We start from the raw sequence: 23300 nt of genomic DNA, 5'->3' as shown, positions 1-23300 counted from the left end.
CTTAACAAACGTAAAGACGCCTTTTTGTTTTAAGGTCGACGAGGCGGAACTTTACATTTGTAGTTTTGTTTCTAACGGGATGGTAAAGTGACCGTGATGGCGGACGGAGCTGCGGCCGCGGTGGGAGCTGCTGTCGATGTAAACACAGCTGGGAACGCGACAGACATCGCGATGGCGTATTTACAGGACGAGGTGAAGTTTGGTTCCTTCTGTTTTAATCAGCTGTTGTTCAAATACAACGACAATATTCACCGTCGGACCGCTGCTTCCGGTTAGCATTCCCAACCGGAGGCTGCGACCGTCTGCGGCTGCGCACAGTAACAGCTGTTCTAAAGAATACATATTATTGTTATTATTATTATTGTTATTATTATTATTATATGTAAATATGTTTATATTTTATATTTTTATCGAGTTGTTGATTTTAACAAAGGTTTATTTATGTAGCTTGAAGCTAATGTAGCTGTTAGCATCGAAACACCGTAAAGCGCCTGAACGCGTCACGTGACAACACGTCACAGTTTAAACTGTTTAATAATAAATAACAACAACAATAATAACAACAACAACAATAACAATAATAACAATAATAATAATAACAACTATCCAATCCAACTTTATTTGTTAAGTACTTTAAAAACAACCAAAGTGCTGTACAGGAGAATAAATGATAATAATGATTATAATAAATAATAATAATAATTGTAATGATAGTAATATAATAATAATAACAATCATTACAACAACTATGATGGTAATAATAAATAATTATAAAAATAACAACAACAATAATAAATAATAACAACAACAATAATAAAATAATAATAATAATAATATTTATTATAATTATTATAATAACAACTATGATGATAATAATAAAAATATAATAAAATTATTATAATAATAATAATAACAACTATGAAATAATGGTTATAATAAATAATAATAATAATAAGTAATAATAATAATAATAATAAATAAATAATAACAATCATTACAACAACTATGATGATGATAATAATAATAATTATAATGATAATAATAATATAATACTACAATAACAATAATAATAATAACAACTATGATAATAATGGTTATAATAAATAATAATAATTATAATAACATTTGTATAATGCTTTTTTTTTTTTTTTTACCAATGTTACAAAGTGCTTCACTAAGAAATAAAACCATAATAATAATAATAATAATAATAATTATTGATCACAGTCATAAAAAGAAAATGTTCTCTGTGATTGACATTTTATTGACTAACTCAATAACTGATGAATGAATGGTAACTCGTGTTGAACATAAACACTGAGACAAATAGAAATAATATCTGTGTGTGACGTTTTCCTAGAACACTGAAGGAGAGATCCCCAACCTCAACCTGGGAGAACTGGACCTCACCACTGACGAGTTCATCCTGGATGAAGTGGACAGTGAGACAACCTTCATCATCAATAATATAGTGATCAGTTCAGATTAAATGAGCCGTAGTCATCGTGTTTAAACTGTATGTTTGTCTGTGAGCGTTTAATCTTTAATACAGGAATATACTGCGAGGTTTTATCAACATTTGAACATTTTAATGTATTTTTAAAGTCGTATCTGGATCCTATAAAAGCTCCTGTACGGAGGAAACTACAGGTTTAATGTCCCTCTGTCTGTCTCCTGCAGTTCACATCCAGGCCAATCTGGAGGACGACCTCGTGAAGGAGGCGCTCAAAACGGTGAGAATATATCGCCACCCTAATGTTTGACCCTTCTCCGGCCGGAGGTCAGGATACAACGGGGGAATATTACCGCCAGTGGCCAGTTCCTCCTGCACCCTTCAGCTGGTTGCAGTCTGCAACTTCACCACTAGATGGCACTAAATCTCAGACACTGTCCTTCAGAAACACACTCCTCTTTCTTGGGTTCATGAGCCCAAATACAGTTATTAATATAAGTCAACTATGAGCCAATATTAGGTATATATTCCTCTGGTTGGACTCTGTGTGTATCAGTAATCTTCCCTCCATCTGTTTCAGGGCGTTGACCTCCGTCAGTACTCCAAACAGGTGGAGTCGGAGCTGCAGAGGATTGAACAGGCCTCCATCAAAGACTGTATCCTTCCTGTTGTAACACTGCATTGTTGTTCAGGTTGGACTGGATCTTTACTACCTGGTTGTTTATTGGCAGGTTGAAGTTTTCCTGTGGTTGTTCTTCCTGACTGTCCGTCTGTCAGACATCAAGGAGAGTCAGAACATCGCTCTGCTGCACAACCAGATCACCGCCTGTGACTCCATCCTGGAGGTAAGACGGGACGCCTTCACCCTGATCCCACAATCCTCGGCGTGACGAGGTCAGACAGTGAGTCAGCACAAGTGTGGACGTCCGAGAACATTCAGATCACAGATGAACTCGCTGCCTGAACTCTTTACTCGTTCTTAAAGTAGACGAGACGTTGGCAGTTGGCAACCGCCGGTCTACAATATGTCCCCGACCCAGTTCGTCCAACCTTTTCTCTAAAATGAGCTCTTTTCTATCACTGAGTAAACTGATATATTTTATGTATATTTCACATTATTCAGTAATAACAATAACAGTAGAGAACAGCTGACTCAATAACTGCAGGAAGTTTGTGTAAAAACAGAGATTTGGATGAATTCTGAGTATCAGAGATGAGTTTTCTCATATTTTTAGGAACTTTTTAACAATCATTCAGACTTAATGGGCAATTTCTCTTCTCACTGACGCTTTGCTCTCGTAATATTGGCTCTGTAGTTGTTTTAACTGCCTCTTTCAGGACAAAAAGAGCTGCATCCTCCCAGTGAGATAAAGTAGAACTTCAACCATCGAAGGCACAAACATTAACCTTCACTCTCTGTCTGTCTGTCTGTCTGTCTGTCTGTCTGTCATTCTCTCAGCGGATGGAGGGCATGCTGAGCGGCTTCCAGAGCGACCTGTCCTCCATCAGCAGCGAGATCCAGACTCTGCAGCAGCAGTCGGTCAGCATGAACGTACGGCTGAAGAACAGGCAGGCGGTACGCAGCCACCTCAGCCAGCTGGTGGACGAGCTGGTGGTGCCCGGAGCCATGATCTCGTAAGTGAATGGACAGAGAGAGAGACAGAGTGTGAGAGACAGAGTGTGATACCGTTTGTGTCTGACGTTTGTCTCCGTGGTGTCGCAGCACCATCATGGACAGCCCGGTGACGGAGCAGGACTTCCTGGAGCAGCTCCACGAGCTCAACAACAAGATCAACTTCGCCAAAGAGCTGAGCTTCAGAGAGACGCTGGCCTGCTCCGATATCCAGGACATCGTCGACCGCCTCAAACTCAAGGTGAGACAGAGAGTGAGACATAGAGAGTGAGACATAGAGAGAGACAGAGAGAGAGAGAGAGACAGAGAGGAGAGAGAGACATAGAGAGAGAGAGAGTTCTTCGTTTTACACATTTATTAACGATTATTATCAGTTCAATTGTTTGTCCTGTAAAGTCCCGTTACAGTCCTCCTGCAGCCCAAAGTGCCTCAGTCAGAACAACCAACAGTTCAGAACTCATAAATATTAAATATATTACACTTTTGTGAGAATTTTGTTCTTTAAAAACATCGACTTGAAACATTTTGACTCTTGGCTGAGTCGATAAAAAGAAAATGTGAGAAAATGCATCAGATTGTGTCCTGAAACGTGGCTCAGTATCAGATCTGTGCGGAGCGATGAGGAGACTGTAACCTTCCTCACTGAAACGTCTGATTTCCATCGTTGGAGCTTTGACTGGAGCTCTTTTAGTGACCGTAGTTTAAAAGAGAATCAGCTCCATCAACCAATGAACACATGTTCTGTGAATGGAAACAAACATTTATATTTTATTTTGGTGATTTCTTTGGAAAATGTTTGTCTTTTAGCTTGAAAATGGACTTGATTTATTTTCTCAGATGAAGATTGATATGAAACTATATTAATATTAATATCTGACTTCAGGCGGTGTCAAAGATCCGAGAGTTTATCCTTCAGAAGATTTACTCCTTCAGGAAGCCGATGACCAACTACCAGATCCCCCAGAACACCTTGCTGAAGTACAGGTGAGTCGGTTACTGAAGGGATAACGTTCATTACAGTGGTTTTACGTTGCTGTCCGACAGCCTTTACAACGGGAGGATGAGGCCTTATATCGCTCCCTTCAAAGCCACCTGACTCCATTGATAGAAACAGTACTTTTACCTCACAGATTACGGGAGTTTTCTGGTCTGTCGCTGCTTCGATCTGCAGAAAATAACATTAATTCAGATCCAAACTAACGTGTTTATACGACAGAGTATTAGGACCAGACTAAGAGAATTTTATTAATTAATTTTATTTTAACCAGCAACTCCTGTATCCTGTGAGGTAAAATCAATGGAGTCTGGCGGCTTTAAAGAGATCTTAGATCAATAGAGCAAGATACGTTTTTATTGAAGCTCTTTATTGACTGACACACTTTTATTTGCCTTTTTAGTCTTCCACATTATTTCTCATATGTTTAGTGTCTCTGTTGTCACATTAGTGTTGTTCTAAAATAAGTTGTCGAGGTATAAAAACACATTTAAAACTCGTCTGACTGGAAACGAACCGCCGGTGCGTCCTTTTGTCTTTTTCGTCCCGCTGTAGATTTTTCTATCAGTTCCTTTTGGCCAACGAGAGAACGGTCGCCAAGGAGATCAGAGACGAGTACGTGGACACGATGAGCAAAATCTACTACAGCTACTTCAAGTCGTACAGCGGCAGGTTGCTCAAAGTGCAGGTCAGTGGCTCCACGCAGGTCCTTTCACAATAAGATTCAGCAGTCTAGAGCTTTATATTAACTTACAGTTTATGTACTTTTATCTTCTTTGTTTCCTCAAATAAACAGATATCAGAAAACAGTTGAAAGAAACTGAAATAAACTATATTGTGTTATAGGAGCGCTTCATTTCTATCTCAAAGAAATAATCTGATATCTGTGTGTCCTGCAGTACGAGGAGGTTGCAGACAAAGACGACCTGATGGGAGTCGAAGACACAGCCAAGAAAGATATCCTTTAACCTGTGTGTGTGTGTGTGTGTGTGTGTGTGTGTGTGTGTGTGTGTGTGTGTGTGTGTGTGTGTGTGTGTGTGTCACTTTTAATGCTCCTTGACTTCCTGCTGCAGGTTTCTTCTCCAAACCGTCTCTGAAGAGCAGGAACACCATCTTCACTCTGGGCCAGAGGGGGACCATCCTGAGTCCTGCAGAGCTGGAGGGTCCGATCCTGGTCCCACACACCGCTCAGAGGGGAGACAGCAGGGTGAGACAGCTGAGAGAGAGACAGAGAGTGAGACAGAGAGAGAGAGAGACAGAGAGAGAAACCTGCATTCTTCCTAGTGGCCAGCAGGGGGAGCTCCACTCTGATAGTATTGACTCTTATGGAGAAATGAGTTTCTGGTCTCGGTCTCTAGTTTCAGTCTTCTTCCATTTAGAGTAAAATATAATCCCAACAGTATAATAAATAATATATAATAGAATAAATGTTTATCTCCGTTTGTCCTCCAGTATCCGTATGAGATGTTGTTTCGCAGTCAGCACTACGCTCTGCTGGACAACGGCTGCAGGGAGTACCTCTTCCTCTCCGACTTCTTCATGGTGGCGGGAAACTCCGCCCTCGACCTCTTCAACAGCATCATGGGAAAAACTCTGAGCATGTTCCTGGTAGGAAACAACGCAGCTTCTCTTTCTCTGTGTCTTTAAAGGCGGCAGGTTTGCGCCCTGAGCCTCCACTCAAACCACGTTTATTCATATAGTTTTAATATAGAGTCTGTAGAACATATGATACTGTTTCCTTATGCTGTTGATACAAACCCAACACTTCCTGCATCTCAAATGAAAGCCCTCAAAGCAGTTCAGCTGACAGAATCTCTGTATTCCTTAATACAATGACGCTTTTATTTTGAAATATTTGCAGGAACGTGTGTACGTTTATTGTAGCTACAGTTAATTTTATATATTATATATAAATATCTATATATATATAATACTTTATATTTTATCTTCTATTTTAGTTTTAATTCTATTCTTAAGGTTAGGGATTTTAATTTTAGTCTTATGTATGTTTAATGTATGTTTTGTATTTTGTATGCTACTGGATACTTGAATTTCCCTCGGGATAAATAAAGTATCTATCTATCTATCTATCTATCTATCTATCTATCTATCTATCTATCTATCTATCTACAAGATTAGATAGACTACAAAATACAGTTAGGCTGAGACACAGATACTCTTGCAGTGACTGACGACAGACAATAATACCAGTAATGTTTTAGATACTGGAGGTAATCTGCTGTATACTGAAGTAATCTGCTGTATACTGAAGTAATCTACTATATACTGAGTTAATCTACTGTATACTGAGTTAATCTGCTGTCCTGTCTCTGCTCCGTCTCTGCAGAAGAGTATGTCCACGTACGTGTCCGACTGCTACGACAGCATCGCCGTCTTCCTCTGCATCCACATCATCCTCCGGTTCAGAGCCATCACCGCCAAGAGGACCATCCCCGCCCTCGACAAGTCAGAGTCCCTTTAATATAAATATTATAATATTAATATAACTTCATTTAACATCAAACATTTTAAGTAAAACAAACTACATTCTTTAAGGTTAAAAACACGTTTAATCAAGTAGCTTTTGTAACTTTAAGTGACTTCATTTTGTTAGTTTGTGTTATTTACAATGTTCGATGTAATCCGTTTCAACTATTGTGTAAAAGAAGAGATAAAAACTTCAGTATAATGAATAAATATTAACAATGCTGAGAACTGGATCCATTAATACTAATGAAAGACTAGAACAATATTCAGTATAATTACAGTGTTAATGGAACCTGTATATTTATGGGATTGATCCATTATAGTGAATCTGTTTTGGTCTTTAAAGTCATGCGGCACATTCAGGGTTTCCAGGCGTCGTAGAGTCTAATTTTCCACTCATGGAAACACCTGGAAATTGATCAAATATCCTGGAAATAATCTTTGTTGTCCTGGAAAATGTTTAACTGTGTTTTAGCCCGACACTTATTATTTAAAGCTGCTGCGTATCGCTGGAAACTCAACTGTTGTGACAATTTAAAGCTGGTGAAGATATTAATGTGTGTGTGTGTGTGTGTGTGTGTGTGTGTGTGTGTGTGTGTGTGTGTGTGTGTGTGTGCAGGTACTGGGAGGCGGTGCTGGAGCTGCTGTGGCCGAGGTTTGAGATGATCCTGGAGATGAACATCCACAGCATCAGAAACACAGACCCTCAGAAACTGGGAGTACTGGATACCAGACCACACTACGTAGGTCCACACACACTCTCACTCACACACACACACACAGACAGAGACAGACACAGACAGACAGACACACACACACACTCACTCACACTCTCTCTCTCACTCTCACTCACACACACACACACACACTCCCTGCCGTCTCACTGTGTGTTTTTTACTGATTTCAGATCACTCGTCGGTACGCTGAGTTCTCGTCGGCTATCGTCAGCATCAACCAGACGTTTCCCAACGAGAGAACCAACAACCTGCTGGGACAGCTGCTGGTAACACACACACACACACACACACACACACACACACACACACACACATTTTGGTAGCAAAGTCAGTTAAATATATAAAAAAATTGGAAATAATGTGCAGGCATAAATGATAAAAGCGTTTATTTGTCCTCCAGATCGAGGTGGAGAACTTTGTGCTGAGGATGGCGGCGGAGTTTCCCTCCAGAAGAGATCAGCTCATCTTCCTCATCAACAACTACGACATGATGCTCAGCGTCCTCATGGTGAGCAGTTTGTTTCACCGCCATTAAACCGACACTGTTACTCACACGTTCCCCTCTCATCGAGCTTTATTCTGTGCTCCTGTTTGTCCAGGAGAGGGCAGCAGACGACAGTAAAGAGGTGGAAGGTTTCCAACAGCTGCTTCTGGCCAGGACGCAGGTAAACACCACAGAGGGATTATGGGAAACCTGTGTTACACTCACTACTTTTACTACTTTAACTTTTACTTCACCCTCTGTGCTCAGAGCTTTTATTTTGACACAATTGCAGGAATATTAAAAGTGAAAATAGAAACAGTTTAACAGCGTAGAAGGTTTTGTAATTATATATATATATATATATTATTATTATTATATATATATATATATATATATATTATTATTATTATAAGTAGCATGTTAGCAGTTCTTCTACATATTTCCTCTTATTTAAATGCAGAAATATAATGTTTAAAAATTCTAAATTGAAATGAACTTTTCTTCTAATTAAATATTACAAAGATCTGGATTTAAGTTGAAAATCTCATCCGTTCGTCAGTGTTTTTACATTTTAAAGATCCTTTTCTTACTTTTCTTTACGTCCCCTAAAACGTCAGAGCTGGACTTTACAGGAGGGCTGTCCCTGTGATGTAATACAGAGCATATGTACTTTAATGTACTTGAACTGCGCACTGTAATATCTAAAATATCCGTTCAACAACAATCAGGAGCCGGTCGGTCGGGATCACAGAGTCACTGGGAACATTGTTCAGTATTTTTACCCCAACTGTCTTTGATTGGTTTTTATTTTAGGAGTTCATCGAGGAGATCCTGTGTCCGCCCTTCGGAGGGATGATCGCCTTCGTGAAGGAGGCCGAGGCGTTGATGGAGAAAGGGCAGCTGGACCGGCTGAAGAATGAGGAAGGTGAGAGGAGTTTCAGTTTCTCTTTCTCACCTGAATCTTTTTAAATGTTCATTTTATTTACAGCTTTATGTTTAAGATATAATAATAAGGACTTTATATTTGTGTGTGTTATGAAACTAGAGCCAGAGTCTCTTAATGACCTTTTCACTGGCGCTGATGGTGAGAACAGACTGCACTCTGTTTCCTGTGTGGCTCCACGCCCAGCGGTCGGACTTTGAGCTCAGGCTTTAGTTCTGTTTTACTGAGTAATGAGCAGTTTTGTTTTCCTCCAAAAGTCTCGAGACGCCACAATTTCTGCACATTTTACCACATCAGCTTCCCCACATCCTTTTCTCTCGCGCCCTCCTTACACGGGGAGAGGAAGTCACAGCATTCAAATACTTTTCACTATTTTCTAACTGACATTTGACAAAATATAGTCCAATATAGTTCATAACAGGAAACTTCACAGTGATTTTGTTTTTAAAATATTCCAAAATCTAAAAAACTTTTACCATGAAGACTTTTAATTTGAAAGGATGGCTTTTTGTTCTTAAAGGCTACTAATAGAAGTTTGGGGTCTCAGAGTTTCTTCACACTGTAAAAGATCATTTTCAGTATTTTATTGTTTATTTTTTTTTACAGTTTTTCCTGAAGGATTCAAACTCACTGAAGCTTTTATTATAAAAAATGAATGTTGTACAAATGTGACGTATTTTAGTTTGTAATATAGTTAGTGTTATAGTGTTTATTGCTTATTCTGTACATTGTTATTGATGAATATTGGTGGTTCCTCATGTTTGATTCCTGTTCTTTATTATTATCATTATTATTATTTTACTGTATTATAGGAATATATAGATAGATTTTATTTGGATATTTTTATTTTGCCGGTACCGGGATTTTCTTATCCCAGAAAACATTAAATTAACCGTGTGTGTGTGTGTGTGTGTGTGTGTGTGTGTGTGTGTGTGTGTGTGTGTGTGTGTGTGTGTGTGTGTGTGTGTGTGTGTGTGTGTGTGTGTGTGTGTGTGTGTGTGTGTGTGCGCAGCCCGTATCACCCAACTGGTTCGGGGATTTTCCAGCACGTGGAAACAGTCGGTTGAGTCGATGAGTCAGGACGTCATGAGGTCCTTCACCAACTTCAAAAATGGAACGAGCATCATACAGGTGAGACGGCAGCAACGTCCTCAGTCTAAAACAGTAATCTATTACTCATCACTTGTTACTCAGTTACTACTAAACGACCCCCCCATGGTGGCCCGTCGCTGTAGAGAGGTTGAGATGAACCAATATACAGAACCAGACCTCTCCACTAACGCACTGCACCACGTCGCTGTGTTTACTTTCACGGCTTTCATTCATCATTTTTTGAGTTTAAAGAAAATTTAAAATGATGTTGTTATATATTCTGGGTCATTCCTGTGTGTGAGTGTGAGGAAGTGATGTAAAAGTCATAACCTCTTCCTCTTCCTGCCGCAGGGCGCTCTGACCCAGCTGATCCAGTACTACCACGGCTTCCACAAGATCCTGAACCAGCCGACGTTCCGCAGCCTGGCCGTCCGCTCCGAGCTCATCAACCTGCACCACCTCATGGTGGAGGTGAAGAAGCACAAACCCAACTTCTAACCGGCCGCTTGTTCTTGAAACCGGAGGGTGAACACACCCGAAAGGTCTGGAGGTCTTCGTCCCTCTCAGCTGAAGAACACAAGTCCGTTTTCCCTCCAGAAGAACAGATCGGAAAGGTTCGACACGGAGACGTGAGCCGATGTCCTCGATGGATACGAAGTCCTTTTATTTGTCACTTTGCATTAAAACATCAGCAGACGTTTAACGCTAACAGCCCTCACCTGTAACACAGATTCACTTAAATAATCCGTTATAACCCTTCAGATTTCTGTTTATTGTGCAGCTGAAAAAAGTAGGTGGATTTTAACTCTAGACACTAAAAGTAAAGTATTATGGAGCTTTATGGAGACTCACTGCTGCAGCCTCTAGTGGCCGATAGAGGAACTGCAGCGACGGAGGTTGCAGCTTCGTTAGGGATCAAATAAAAAACAATAAAACCGGATTAAAACATTCCTGTCAGTCTCTTGTGTGAAGGCATCATGAATCCAGGACCAGGAGTGTCAGAACCCGCCACCAGACAATGAAAACTACCACAGAGAAAGAGAGAAAACATAAACAGTGATTCTGAAGGATTATAACTTTTAAAACAAATAAAAACAGAAGTGTAAAATGTTCATTCATTCATTTCATGATGAAAATATACAGAAGTTTAAAAAAACTGTTTATGGGACAAAAGTTCTGATGAGAATTTGTTTATGTTGTTTGTTTTAATTTAATTTGATGTTCATGGGAGAGAAGCTCTTGTGAACTCATTACTTGAAGGTGAGACTGACCATTAAAGGATGAAGCTGAAGATATTCTGTATGTTTATTCTTCATCACCTGTCGCACGAAACCAACACTGAAACCATCAATATGTCGTCAATACTTTCACTTCCTGTCTGTGGCTCTCGGCCCCAAACCCACTGGTTCCTACTGAACACGTAAACCTTAAAAAACTCATCTCAGATATATTTAAATTCATGTTTAAAAAGGTTTTTATCAAACAAACAGGAAATGTTCTGTTTGTTCTGTTTGATGAGTATAAATGCAGAATATCTCCAGACTGACTCTTTAAAGATTCACTCTCTCACTCTTAAAGTTGCTTTGTGCCTTTCTCTCTTTGATTCATCAGTTCATCGTGTTGTGAACTTATAACTGTCTGTAGAGTTTCACAATAAAGGTAATACAACATGATTGTGTTTGCTTTCTTTTATTTTTATGTCTTTATTTTATTTCAGGTGTAAATAGAAACCAAACTTTACATTACACAGATAAACAATAAACAAAATGAATTAAATACTGATTGCTACAGAAGATCACAGCACAGCAAAAGCCCGATAACCACACAATATATTGATCAGATTGATTTGTATGAACATGAAATATACCAGAATTATTTGAATGTTATTTGTTTTTAATGGGTTAAAATATGTGAAAATACTACTTTGGTTAGAATGGAAAGTAAGCGTAGACCTATATAAACCTGAAGCTTTATATTTACACAGTTAACAATCCAAACCAGCTATCATTAAATTTAATTAATATTCAGCTTTTGATATCAAAGACAATGATGTTGGAGAGACGGAAAACAATGTGTTTATCACGGAGTAAATAACATTATATTAATACAACCAGAACTTTTAATCAGCTCTTTTGTCCATATTCTTACTTTTTCTTTACTTTATTGTATTTTAGGTACATTTGTAAAGTAAATACAATTATTGTTAATCCACTATGTCACATTGGGTGTATTCTTCTCATGTTTATGTATCATTTGAATTATTGAAGAATAATTATTTCATATTCATTTTTAGAATTTGTGTGTTGAATAAAAGTCAGTAAATAAACAATATATATAAAATGAGGTCACTGAATTGTGTCTAAAGTATTTCAATTTTGTGCAAAACTTGATGAAAACTACAGTTTCTGACTTTAATTTCCATAAAAACACACTTCAGTCACTGTCCACACTCACAATTTACATGCTGGCAAGTTGTTGTGTTGTTATTGTCTTTTTCTTTCAAATATCAGATTAAAAAAACACAATTTGTTCCCATTTTTAAGCTTTGACGTCTCCACACTCTCCAACTCTTATGTTTTCTTATTTATTACAAATCCATCCTAAATAAAAATACTGGTATGATTAAATATGGGCCATAATATGTTATAAATGTTAATTAAATGGCTGAACATCAGACAGAGCCGGTGTAACTGTTTCCCTCTGCTTCCAGTCTGCCAGTGCTAAGTTAGGCTAACGACTCCAGCTTCATATTCATTGGAAATAGTTTTATTAATGTGCTGATCTACGTCTCAGGAGGTTGTAACTCCAGCAACACTTGTAAAGAACAACTTTATACACAGACTGAGTTATCGGGGTCATAACACACGTTACAAATAACATTTAGAAATTTTCTTATTTTATAATTTAAATGTTATTTGTGTTGTTTGACGCCCCGACGCATCGTCTGACAGTTCAATGTATTCACACGTCCGACATTTTCTATTTGCCGTGTTTCAGGTTGTGAGTCGTGTAAACAGAAAAAATCTGACAAAATCATAATTTCACAGTTTCCCAACGGATCTGCCGGGACATCGAGGCCATATTTCAAATAAAACAACAGATCCATTAGATGTTGATGTTGTTGTGTGATATTGTGTCAGATTTAAAAAGCACATTGTGGTTAAACCCTCAAAGGTTATGATGTTAGGTGTTATGCAGATGATGGTGTGTTCTTCATACTACAAATATTTCTAAAATTGTATTATTCTTAAATTGAAATATATTTAATTGTAACTGTATCGTGATACGTGTCATACACGGGTGTAAACATTACTGTTTGATATCGTTACACGATACGATGTGAAAGCTGTAAATTAATTCTGAAACATCTTGGACACGTTTATTTAAGCCTGACAGTAAAACTGGATGTAATAAAGCTTTTAATGTAACATTATCGTATTGTCTTGTCACCCGACTGTAGAAACGTTCTGGTTAAAGCTGCAGCAGGTAACTTTTATATAAATAACTTTTACATTTATTTGCTGAAACTTTTCCTTCATCCTGACAGAACATGAGACAGATCATTTGTGAACGGATCTGGTCCCTCTGGCTCTTCCTGGTGCTCCTAACGGCATCTATAAGAATCCACCGGGCCCGAACAAAAACAACCAATCAGAGCAGAGAAAGATAGAAAGACGCTTTGCTTGGAGGTTTGATGATGAGTGATTGCTGAGTCTCATTCTCAGGGAGTCAAATACAGATGCTTTGATACCCTGTGAATGAAACTCTAAACAATCTATCATCACTCCACCAACCCAAAGCCTCTTTTTGAATCTCTCAGCTCGGATTGGTTATTTGCGTTTGGGCCCGGTGGACCCTTGTAAATACCGTCAAGGAGCGCAAGTACGAGCCAGAGGATCCTGATATTTTAACAGATTATCTGTCTCGTGTATTTCTGTCAGGAAATATTTGTATAAAAGTAAATACTGCAGCTTTAAGTCAGTAACAATATGTGACATTAACTCACTGGAACCAATATTTCTGTGTAATGTTAATACAACACAATGAGTTCAAAGCATTTTAGTTATTTCGTGTATTATTAACATTAAACAGGAATATGGGTTCCAGTGAGCATGATGTCACATGATGTTACTGACTTAACGCCAACCGGAAAACATCTCTGAGGTCGCAACGGGATTAAAGTTCTGTCCAGCGTGTTTCAGGTCGATGTTCTTTAAGTTTTCTGTTGGCTGCAAAGAACATCGACTATTTTACTTCCAGGCTCAAAATAAATGTGCAGATATTTTAGAATTAATTTACTTTTCTGCCGTATCCTGTAACGCTATCGAACGGCAATGTTAGCCAGGAAGCGGCTGGATGCTAACAGCTTCACTTTGCAATATGGCTGACTGTAGGAACGTTCTGGTTAAAGCTGCAGCAGGTTACGTTTATATAAATAACTTTTACTTTTATTTGCTGAAACTTTCACTTCATCCTGACAGAACATGAGACAGATAATCTGTGAACGGATCTGGTCCCTCTGGCTCTTCCTGGTGCTCCTAACGGCATCTATAAGAATCCACCAGGCCCGAACAAAAACAACCAATCAGAGCAGAGAAAGATAGAAAGCCTCTTTCTGGCTCTTCCAGCTCGAATTGGTTGTTTGCGTTCGGGCCCGGTGGACCCTTGTAAATGCCGTCAAGGAGCGCAAGTACGAGCCAGAGGATCCTGATATTTTAACAGATTGTCTGTCTCGTGTATTTCTGTCAGGAAATATTTGTATAAAAGTAAATACTGCAGCTTTAAGTCAGTAACAATATGTGACATTAACTCACTGGAACCAATATTTCTGTGTAATGTTAATACAACACAATGAGTTCAAAGCATTTTAGTTATTTCGTGTATTATTAACATTAAACAGGAATATGGGTTCCAGTGAACATGATGTCACATGATGTTACTGACTTAACGCCAACTGGAAAACATCTCTGAGGTCGCAACGGGATTAAAGTTCCGTCCAGCGTGTTTCAGGTCGATGTTCTTTAAGTTTTCTGTCAGCTGCAAAGAACATCGACTATTTTACTTCCAGGCTCAAAATAAATGTGCAGATTTTCTAGAATTAATTTACTTTTCTGCCGTCTCCTGTAACGCTATCGAACGGTAATGTTAGCCAGGAAGCGGCTGGATGCTAACAGCTCGTCAAATATGTTGCTTCACTTTGCAATATGGCTGACTGTAGGAACGTTCTGGTTAAAGCTGCAGCAGGTTACGTTTATATAAATAACTTTTACTTTTATTTGCTGAAACTTTCACTTCATCCTGACAGAACATGAGACAGATAATCTGTGAACGGATCTGGTCCCTCTGGCTCTTCCTGGTGCTCCTAACGGCATCTATAAGAATCCACTAGGCCCGAACAAAAACAACCAATCAGAGCAGAGAAAGATAGAAAGCCTCTTTCTGGCTCTTTCAGCTCGGATTGGTTGTTTGCGTTCGGGCCCGGTGGACCCTTGTAAATGCCGTCAAGGAGCGCAAGTACAAGCCAGAGGATCCTGATATTTTAACAGATTGTCTGTCTCATGTATTTCTGTCAGGATAAAGTGAAAGTTTCAGCAAATATACTTTTCCGTCATATCCTGTAACGCTACGAATGTTCGCCAGGAAGCGGCTGGATGTTGCTTCACCTATCAAGATGTCCGATGTCCCTCCCGATGTTTTCAGATGCTGATCAATCGGGAAGCAGTGACATCCCAGTTTGTCAGATTTTGTATGACTTGCAACCACGCAGCGGTACGACAGCTTCCCACCCTGAGAAATATGCACCGTGTATATACGGTAAATAAAGTTGTTCTTTATACTAAAAGTGCTGCTGGAGTTTATATTATATATTAGATATTGTGTCAGAAACCTGCTCTACTTGTACAAACTCACCTAACTCTAAAGCTGAAGACATTTCGACCAAACATTTCCTCCAATCAGACCTCACGCTCTGTAACTCAACGTGATCCGGCACACGGCTCTCCTGGCTTATCTGAAATGTTATTCAGGCTACACGATGACGACACAGCAGAGAACATCTCCATTATGTGTGGTTATAGTTTGCAGGGTCGATATCTGTGAGCAGATATCTGTGAGGAGGAAAGATTCTCAGACGAGACGAAGAATTTGGAAACTCGTGACAAGAACAGACAAGAGGAGGAGAGCCGAACAGCTGCTTCTGGCAGCGTCATCTGGAAACACATCACACAGACAGAGACTGAGGGTTATTCCAGGTCAATGGTATCTTTACACTTTCTTTCCCTTCAGCTGGATCTTCTTCAGCTCTGGTTCTACATGTTAATCTCACCTGTTAGTGCTTGTCTATCCAGAATCTGGTCGACTTTGAGAGCTGTGGACTCTTCTGTAAAGCAACAAACAGTCGCATCAGGTACTGCTGCAAATCATAATTCAACATTTAAAGACTGCTCGAGGAAAGATGTGAAGACAAACTGTTAAATGTTTTAAGAGTGGAGGATCGATACCAGGCAGATTCAGGAGAAAGAGGACAACTTATACAGCTGGGGAGCAGACGAAAGGGAGGTAGAAGTCCAAAAGGCAGGCAGGGAGGGAGGCAGGCAGGGAGGGAGGGGGACAAGGCTGGACTGATAAATATCAAGCACATTAGACCAGTGGTTTAAAGGGAGGTCGAAAGGCCTTCTTGATTTTAGCTAAGTTTGCAGTTAAAACCAAAGAGCTGATAGAACAACGGGAGCGTCAGAGAAGAAAAAACACAGAATGTCTGACAAGTAGTTATTGCGTTCACTGTTTGTTGTTCTCTTCTGTTATTGTCATTATTACTGAATATTATATATATTATAGTCAGTTGACTCTGTGACAGAAAACGGCTTCCTGAAGGAAACAGGTTGAGAATCAGTGTAAGACGATGGTGGTAAAATATACTGCAAGGGTTAATGAAGAAGTGGGAGCAGGTGTGCAGGTGGGTTGGGGGAGGAGCAGGTGGGTTGGGGGAGGAGCAGGTGATGGAGGTTACTGCAGGGCAGGAGGGGGTGGCAGGATCTGAAATGAAAGGAGAGTTCAAGTGTGGCAGAGACAGCAGAGAGCAGACGTGGCACAAAAACCAGTTAAAGAAGCGGGAACTCAAAGTCCAGTTTAGTTAAATCGTTTAACTAAATATTTCCCGGTTGAAGGGATTTGAATCCCTGTTCACTGACACTTAGATCTCCGGGGAGGATCAGCGCTTCATCAGTCTCAATGCCGAACAACTGAACCTTGAATTTGGAGATAAAATGCTTTCAAAGCTGCTGACGACGTGTTTGTACGGAGGCTCGAGGTGCCACCCGAATAATTATAGACTTCAAACGTGTTTGATTATGATACATTTTACTCTATTAATTCAATTTGAATTTAAATTATAATAAAACTTACAGTAGAAAACAATAAATGATCATCAAATTTCCTTATTTTTTAAATTAACATTTAACTTTTTGGCGTTATATTTAATGATGAGCCCGTTCTGTGTCTCAGTGGTTTCTTTTATTAAAACCAGAAACCTCACATTGAATCCAACCCAGAGAGATGCAGTGTCATTCCAGTCGCTCCTCCAAACACAAGACAGCCAGGATCATACACACCGCTTCGGGGCGCCATTGTTTGTTTAGTTTGTTCATCCTGGCACCTCCTCCTCGATGACATCACACAGGTCGGTTACGATTCTCCGGGTCCGAGTCTCTCTGCCGAGTCACAGCAACAATTTATAAGGGTTGCGACTTCCGGGATAGATTCAGCGACTTATTCAGACCATCAGGAAAAATACAAGAAATATTTATTATATTGTACTTCAATCCGATGCTGCGCCGGAGTCTCTTCCTCTCCTCTTGTTCTGCGCTCGCAGGCCGTCGTCGGCGGGGTTGAGCAGAGACGATAACCCGGATAAAGCGGCTGTCATCTTGTTGAGCAGTAGTGATCGGGGGGTTGATTGCGCGGTATCGAGGTCCCGCCCATACGCCCCGTTTTCATGACGTGAAACCAACAAATCACAGCGTGATGAGAACGACAGAAAAATGTATTTGACGTGTACTTTTGTTTAAGTTTGTCCCGTCTGCTAACATGGAGGAGGCGGGGTTTATAACCTATACTGCAACCAGCCACCAGGGGGCGACAGAAACGGCGTTACTATTGAGGAACTATCTATCTTTAGCGACTTTCGAGCGAGTGCTAGCTACTTTCACTCAGAAACAATTGGCCTAAAGCTGGACTAAAGCCCCCGCAGGGCTCTCACCTTCCACGTAGAGCTGCACGGTGCTGACGGCGAGCCCGTGCTCATCCAGGACTTTGTACAACCCGTCGTCTGAGCTCTTCAGCTGCTTTATCGTCAGCTTCTCTTCAACCAGGTCTTTCTGCAGACGCTCGGTGTCCTTGTCGCCCCTCATCCACACGTCTGACCACTCCGAGCTGTTCCTGTGAAGCAAAGTTCAGAGACTGTTAGATGTAAAGCAGTTGCTCCCTGAAGGGAATCTATCATTTATTCATCTCTATTTCATTCTGGATTAAAAACTGTACAATTATCCCAAGGTGATTTGGATTAATACTGAGCTGAGTATTTCCTGTTAGGTGAACTTTTAATACAATTCTGTATTGTAAGTTGTAAGTCTGTATTATGTATTTTTTATGATTTTTAACAATCATACAGAATAGGCTTTTTTTTTTTGACAAATTCAGTGTTTTCTTGGACATTGTTCTATTAGATAATAACATTTCTTCACAGAAGTGAACCAAATGCTGAGATATCGGCCTACTGTATATATTTTTAAAGTTTTCTAGCACGCCTTAAAATCAAGAAGGCTATGCGACCCCCGGGTTAGGAACCACTGACTTTAAGTATAGACTGTGTGTAAATACAGTAAAGAGTAAAGTAACATCAAAAGTAAAGAGCTGCTGCAATAACAAAAGTATGAACACTGTAAATACATTAAACCAGTTTATTCTTTATGATTGTCATTTTTTGGTAATTTACATTTCTGCTCAGCAAGAACAAAAAGTTAAACAAACTAACTGCAACAGAAGGAACAATGAGACAAAGGACGTCTGTGTGACGCAGTCTAATAAACGCCTGAAGTGACTCATTAAATGTTTATTCAGCTCTCAAACGAGCAGTTTGTTCTGTAAGCTTCAAACTAAAATATGAGCCAATTACATCGACCACCTTTGGAAAGTTCTTTGACACAGAAGAGACTTTTTTTCCCCAAACCCCCACATGGTTGTGTTTCTATTTATCCTCCATTGTGTAAGCAGACCTCACAGGGTGACTCATAACTTTACCAGCAGCCTGTAATCTGCTTTAGTTAGATGCAAACAGTCAGATCATACGGGCTGCGTGGTACAAACAGCACAGACGACAAAATACCAGATGAATAAGAGGTGGAAGAGATGAAGAGTTCAGACGTCAGAAAAGGGCAGCGGATGTGAAAAAGTGGGTTTCGTTTGTCGGGAAGAAGCTTTACCTGCCCTGGAAGACCACTCTCATAGAGTGAAGGGTGTACAGATCCAGAACCAGCTCCCCACCTGGACGTCGGGACTGACGGGTTTTATGGTCTGAGAGGAAAAACATTCGAGAACAAAACAAAGCAAAGACGTCAGCAAATAAAAATGGGATTATGGAGATTAAGTGAAAGAGAATGAGACGATGACGATGAAGAAATGAGACAGTAGACGACAGTAGAAGAGAAAGAAGAAGAACTAACCGAACACAGACAGCTTGACGCTCTGAATGAAGACCCTGGTTTTCATGTCCCTCACTCCGTCCACCACCATGAAGCTCTCGTATCTCCCCGTGTCTCCGATCTGAACGTCGTGGATGATCAGAGAGCAATCCCCAGACCCGAGCTTCTCCTGAGGAACCTCCATCCGGCCCTGGAACGCCTCCGCCTGCCACTTCCTCTCCCCCCGCAGCTCGAACACCGTGTCCTCCGTGGTCGCCCACTGGATGTGGCAGGTGGACGGAGCCTCCTTACCCAGACGGGTCTTCCAGCTGCAGGGAAGGACCGCCTGGTTGCCCACCCTGCTGGTGACGGACTGGGGACGGAGGGAGGAGGACAGGGAAGAGGAGTCTGGAAGAAGAGAGGAAGGAGGAAATAGAGGATGACCTGTGTTCAGCCTCAGTTCCTCTTAGATATTTAATCTTTATTCTACTTTATATTTATTCTCCACTCCCTTTCAGAGGCTAATCATGTGCTTTTGATTTAATTAAAGATACTACACAGAGTTTAAAAAAAGTTTTAAACAAAGACCATCAGAGAGAAGACTGGATAGAAGTAGATAGAGTCCACAGGGGGCGCCAGAATCAACACAAAATGTTGGAATAAGTTCCTTAACCTTTAACCAAAGATAAAGAAACATATGCAATACAGTAGATATATATAGGCTTCATCTTCTGAATCATTTCTATACGTTTCAGCAGCAAAAATGTGAAATGTATCTACAGGAAAACAAATAATTAAACCCAGGTGAATTGTTGTTGATACGTACACGTTATTCATTGTTCTCATTCTGTGCCTGTTTGTAATATTTACTTTCTTTGTACATCTGAACGATGCAGATACCTGTGGCGTTGGTCCAAGGTTATGTCTCTAACTGAAGACGATTGCCATAGAACCGGTTTCAGTCAGTATCAGGTTCAACTTATCTCATTTCTAACGAAACCAAATGGCATCAAAATCTTCAAAATACTAATAAAATACACATAAACTCTAAAGGTCGAAGCAGTGAGAGTCTTTCCTCGTCTAAATGTCTCACATGGTTTCATTTTATTAACTGTTTAAGGTCCACAGATGTCAAATCAACCAAATATTTCTTCCTTCCTCATCTCACAGCCCCTCAGATTTATTTAACTTTGTGTTGATTGTGGCGCCCCCGGTGGACAGAAGCAGTAATGTCTTTATAGAAACATCCAGTTTGTTTCTGAAGAGGCTTCAGACTGTTTTATAACCAGTTTAAAGTATTTACCTCCAGTCCCTCAACGACTGTTAGTATAGTATATTGTATTAGGGTTTAATTTGATTGTTCAGCAAAAAATTTAAAAGGAAAACAAATTTTTTTAAGATAAGTTGTTGAATTTGTTACATTAAATATATAAAACTAAACATTACTTTGATTTAATTTCACTAAATATTAAGTCCTAATACAGCCTGAGATGTGTATAATCCTAATTCACTTCATAAAAAAAGCCTTTCATAAGACTGACTCGAGTGTGTGTGTGTGTGTGTGTGTGTGTGTGTGTGTGTGTGTGTGTGTGTGTCTCAACATTGTTCTATAACTGCAGCAATTACACAAACTGGTTCTGGAGCTGCTGATCCATTAAACCGGTTGTAAAGTTGCACTTTCATTTATCATGAAAACAGATCTTTAATAACTGCTCCGCCCACCACGGCCTCGATCATCAATAATCGATCAATAATTATTTATTATATAGTCTTTTATGAGTATTACCTGGTTTCAGTAACGAGATCCAGTTATAAGGAAAGTTATTAATCATTAACTGGATGTAATATGTAGATATCAGTATAATAACCAGCTAATTAACAGACTTTAATATTAATAATTTAAAACATAATCTGATGTTTTTTATGACGTTTAATCTCTTTCATACATATTTTATCTACAAAATTTAACCGTTTGGATGGTCAGAACTTAATAAAATGAGTCAAACGACAAACACCCGCTGCCTTTTAGAGGTATTTAGGTGATTTCTGAACCAACAGGAGCAGTTTTAAACTCAAACCACAGACAGTGTTAATGAAAGCAGATACTCACCAACTAAACTGCCAACCAGGAGACAGTGTAGATGAACGAAGAACCTGAAAGAATGAAGAGATACGATATAATCTGTCACACAGGCATCAGAACAAACATTATTAATATTAATATCTTGTTTAAATTAGGTTTTTAAAGTTCAATCAGGACTCAGCAGCAGAAAGAAACTCATTTTATTCCTCATACGAAGGTTTTAAAGGATGTTATAAAGATTGAATGACGATAGAAAAGACATTTTATCATTTTTATATTAAAAACATTCATTATTTGATCTCAATGATGCAGAAACACTATGAAACATTACTGGAATCTACATTTGTATTTAATTAATGATGCAGGGTGTGGTCGCAGCCGATCTCTGACTGACTGAAAATCACATTATATTCATTATATTATTATATTCTGGTTAAATACACAGAAATTATCTTACTACAGAACAAGTTTGAGTATGAGTCTATTATTAAAAACAGAATATTAAAGTATGTTAATGAGGGAGCTTAAAATCAGAGTCCTGAGCCAATAAGAGACCAGAACAGAATAAACCAGTATTTGTATTTATTTGTGTTTATTTGTGTTTATTTGTGTTTATTTGCTTTATTCTGATGTCATTTGAATATTAATTGTCGGCAGTGTGAAACTTACACCGCAGCAGCCTGAGAGTAGAGTTTCGTTTCTAGTTGGTTTCCTCAATAATGAAACTCATGCAGTGTGACCGCCTGCAGGTCAGCAGCTGGTTCACAGTCTCACTCTCTCACTGTCTCACTCTCTCACTGTCTCACTCTCTCACTGTCTCTCTCTCACTCACTGAATCTGAACCATATTCTGTCAATGATCTGAACTAAATAAAAGACTTGTCCCCTCTGCAGATGAGTCCATTGCGCTCTCTGTGATCACCCTGCAGAGCCAGCAGGTGCAACAGTTCAAAATAAAAGCATTTGCATTGAGAGTGAAGGAAGCTTTTAGTTTGAAAGAGTTCTTACCAGTGTTGTGTTTTCATGATGTCTTTCTGTTTGGAGAGCCAGTTCAGTCCTCTTCTCTCTCCTCCGCTCACATAGAGTGTGTGTGAGTGTGTGTGAATGAGTGTGTGTGTTTACTCTGCAGACGCAGCTTATCAAACCTGCTCCTGGATACACTTCCGGTGGACATTCCACAATAAAAGCGCATCTATTACTGACTGATAATGAAATATGTCAAGTGATACTAATAAAAGATATATTTAAGCTTAAGTTAAAGATACACTAGTCTTTTACTGGAAACATCATTAATTTAATATTAAATAAATGTTTTAAACATTAGTCAGACTAATACATATATTATATATAAATATATATATATTTAAAATAAACAATAACAAAGTTGTATTGAGTTTTATTTTGGTCTAGTTAATGTTTAATTTGTTTTTATTAGTGTTGGTTTTTAATTTATGCTGTTATATGACATAATAATAATGTTGGGCTTTTACAAGCATCACTCTGCTCATAAATCAGTTAATAAAGACACGTTCAATACATTTTCTCATTTATTTTTAATATGAAATCAGTGATGTTTAAGCTACATTATGTTTTCAGGATATTTATTTATATTTATTTTATATTATATATTATATTTAAATGTTTACTATGTGAAATCGATATTTTATTCCTAAAAAGCCCCATAATGTTTGTTTTTAAGTAGATTTGGTTCATTTTAA

At 39.1% G+C, this 23300-nt stretch overlaps 2 protein-coding genes across 3 annotated transcripts; one reads left to right on the top strand and one right to left on the bottom strand.

The window, feature by feature from the left end:
- The first annotated feature begins 77 nt into the window (after nucleotides 1-77).
- Nucleotides 78-11496, top strand: vps52 (VPS52 subunit of GARP complex). Its single transcript, XM_051390723.1, has 20 exons — nucleotides 78-192; nucleotides 1361-1442; nucleotides 1681-1733; nucleotides 2034-2109; nucleotides 2231-2298; nucleotides 2913-3088; nucleotides 3177-3327; nucleotides 3970-4070; nucleotides 4636-4768; nucleotides 4980-5037; nucleotides 5154-5287; nucleotides 5533-5688; nucleotides 6428-6546; nucleotides 7187-7310; nucleotides 7475-7570; nucleotides 7705-7812; nucleotides 7904-7969; nucleotides 8602-8713; nucleotides 9744-9862; nucleotides 10175-11496. The coding sequence occupies exons 1-20, from the start codon at nucleotides 97-99 to the stop codon at nucleotides 10319-10321; spliced, it is 2175 nt and encodes a 724-aa protein (XP_051246683.1). The 5' UTR covers nucleotides 78-96; the 3' UTR covers nucleotides 10322-11496.
- Nucleotides 11497-22746, bottom strand: lgals17 (galectin 17). 2 transcript variants are annotated; one of them, XM_051390934.1, is made up of 7 exons: nucleotides 22591-22745; nucleotides 21611-21654; nucleotides 19543-19908; nucleotides 19303-19393; nucleotides 18081-18259; nucleotides 16149-16202; nucleotides 11497-16032 (listed from the first exon to the last, which is right to left on the bottom strand). In XM_051390934.1, the coding sequence occupies exons 1-7, from the start codon at nucleotides 22605-22607 to the stop codon at nucleotides 15950-15952; spliced, it is 834 nt and encodes a 277-aa protein (XP_051246894.1). In that variant the 5' UTR covers nucleotides 22608-22745; the 3' UTR covers nucleotides 11497-15949. The 2 variants fall into 2 exon arrangements, with proteins under 2 accessions (XP_051246894.1, XP_051246893.1); XM_051390933.1 differs by lacking the exons at nucleotides 11497-16032; nucleotides 16149-16202 and adding an exon at nucleotides 16219-16858 and having other exon boundaries at nucleotides 22591-22746.
- Between the last annotated feature and the right edge of the window lie 554 nt (nucleotides 22747-23300).

The sequence above is a fragment of the Dicentrarchus labrax genome, unplaced genomic scaffold (assembly GCF_905237075.1).
Source record: "Dicentrarchus labrax unplaced genomic scaffold, dlabrax2021, whole genome shotgun sequence".
NCBI lineage: Eukaryota > Metazoa > Chordata > Actinopteri > Moronidae > Dicentrarchus > Dicentrarchus labrax.
Note: the sequence above shows the minus strand (reverse complement) of the source record. Positions and strands in the feature narration are given on the sequence as shown.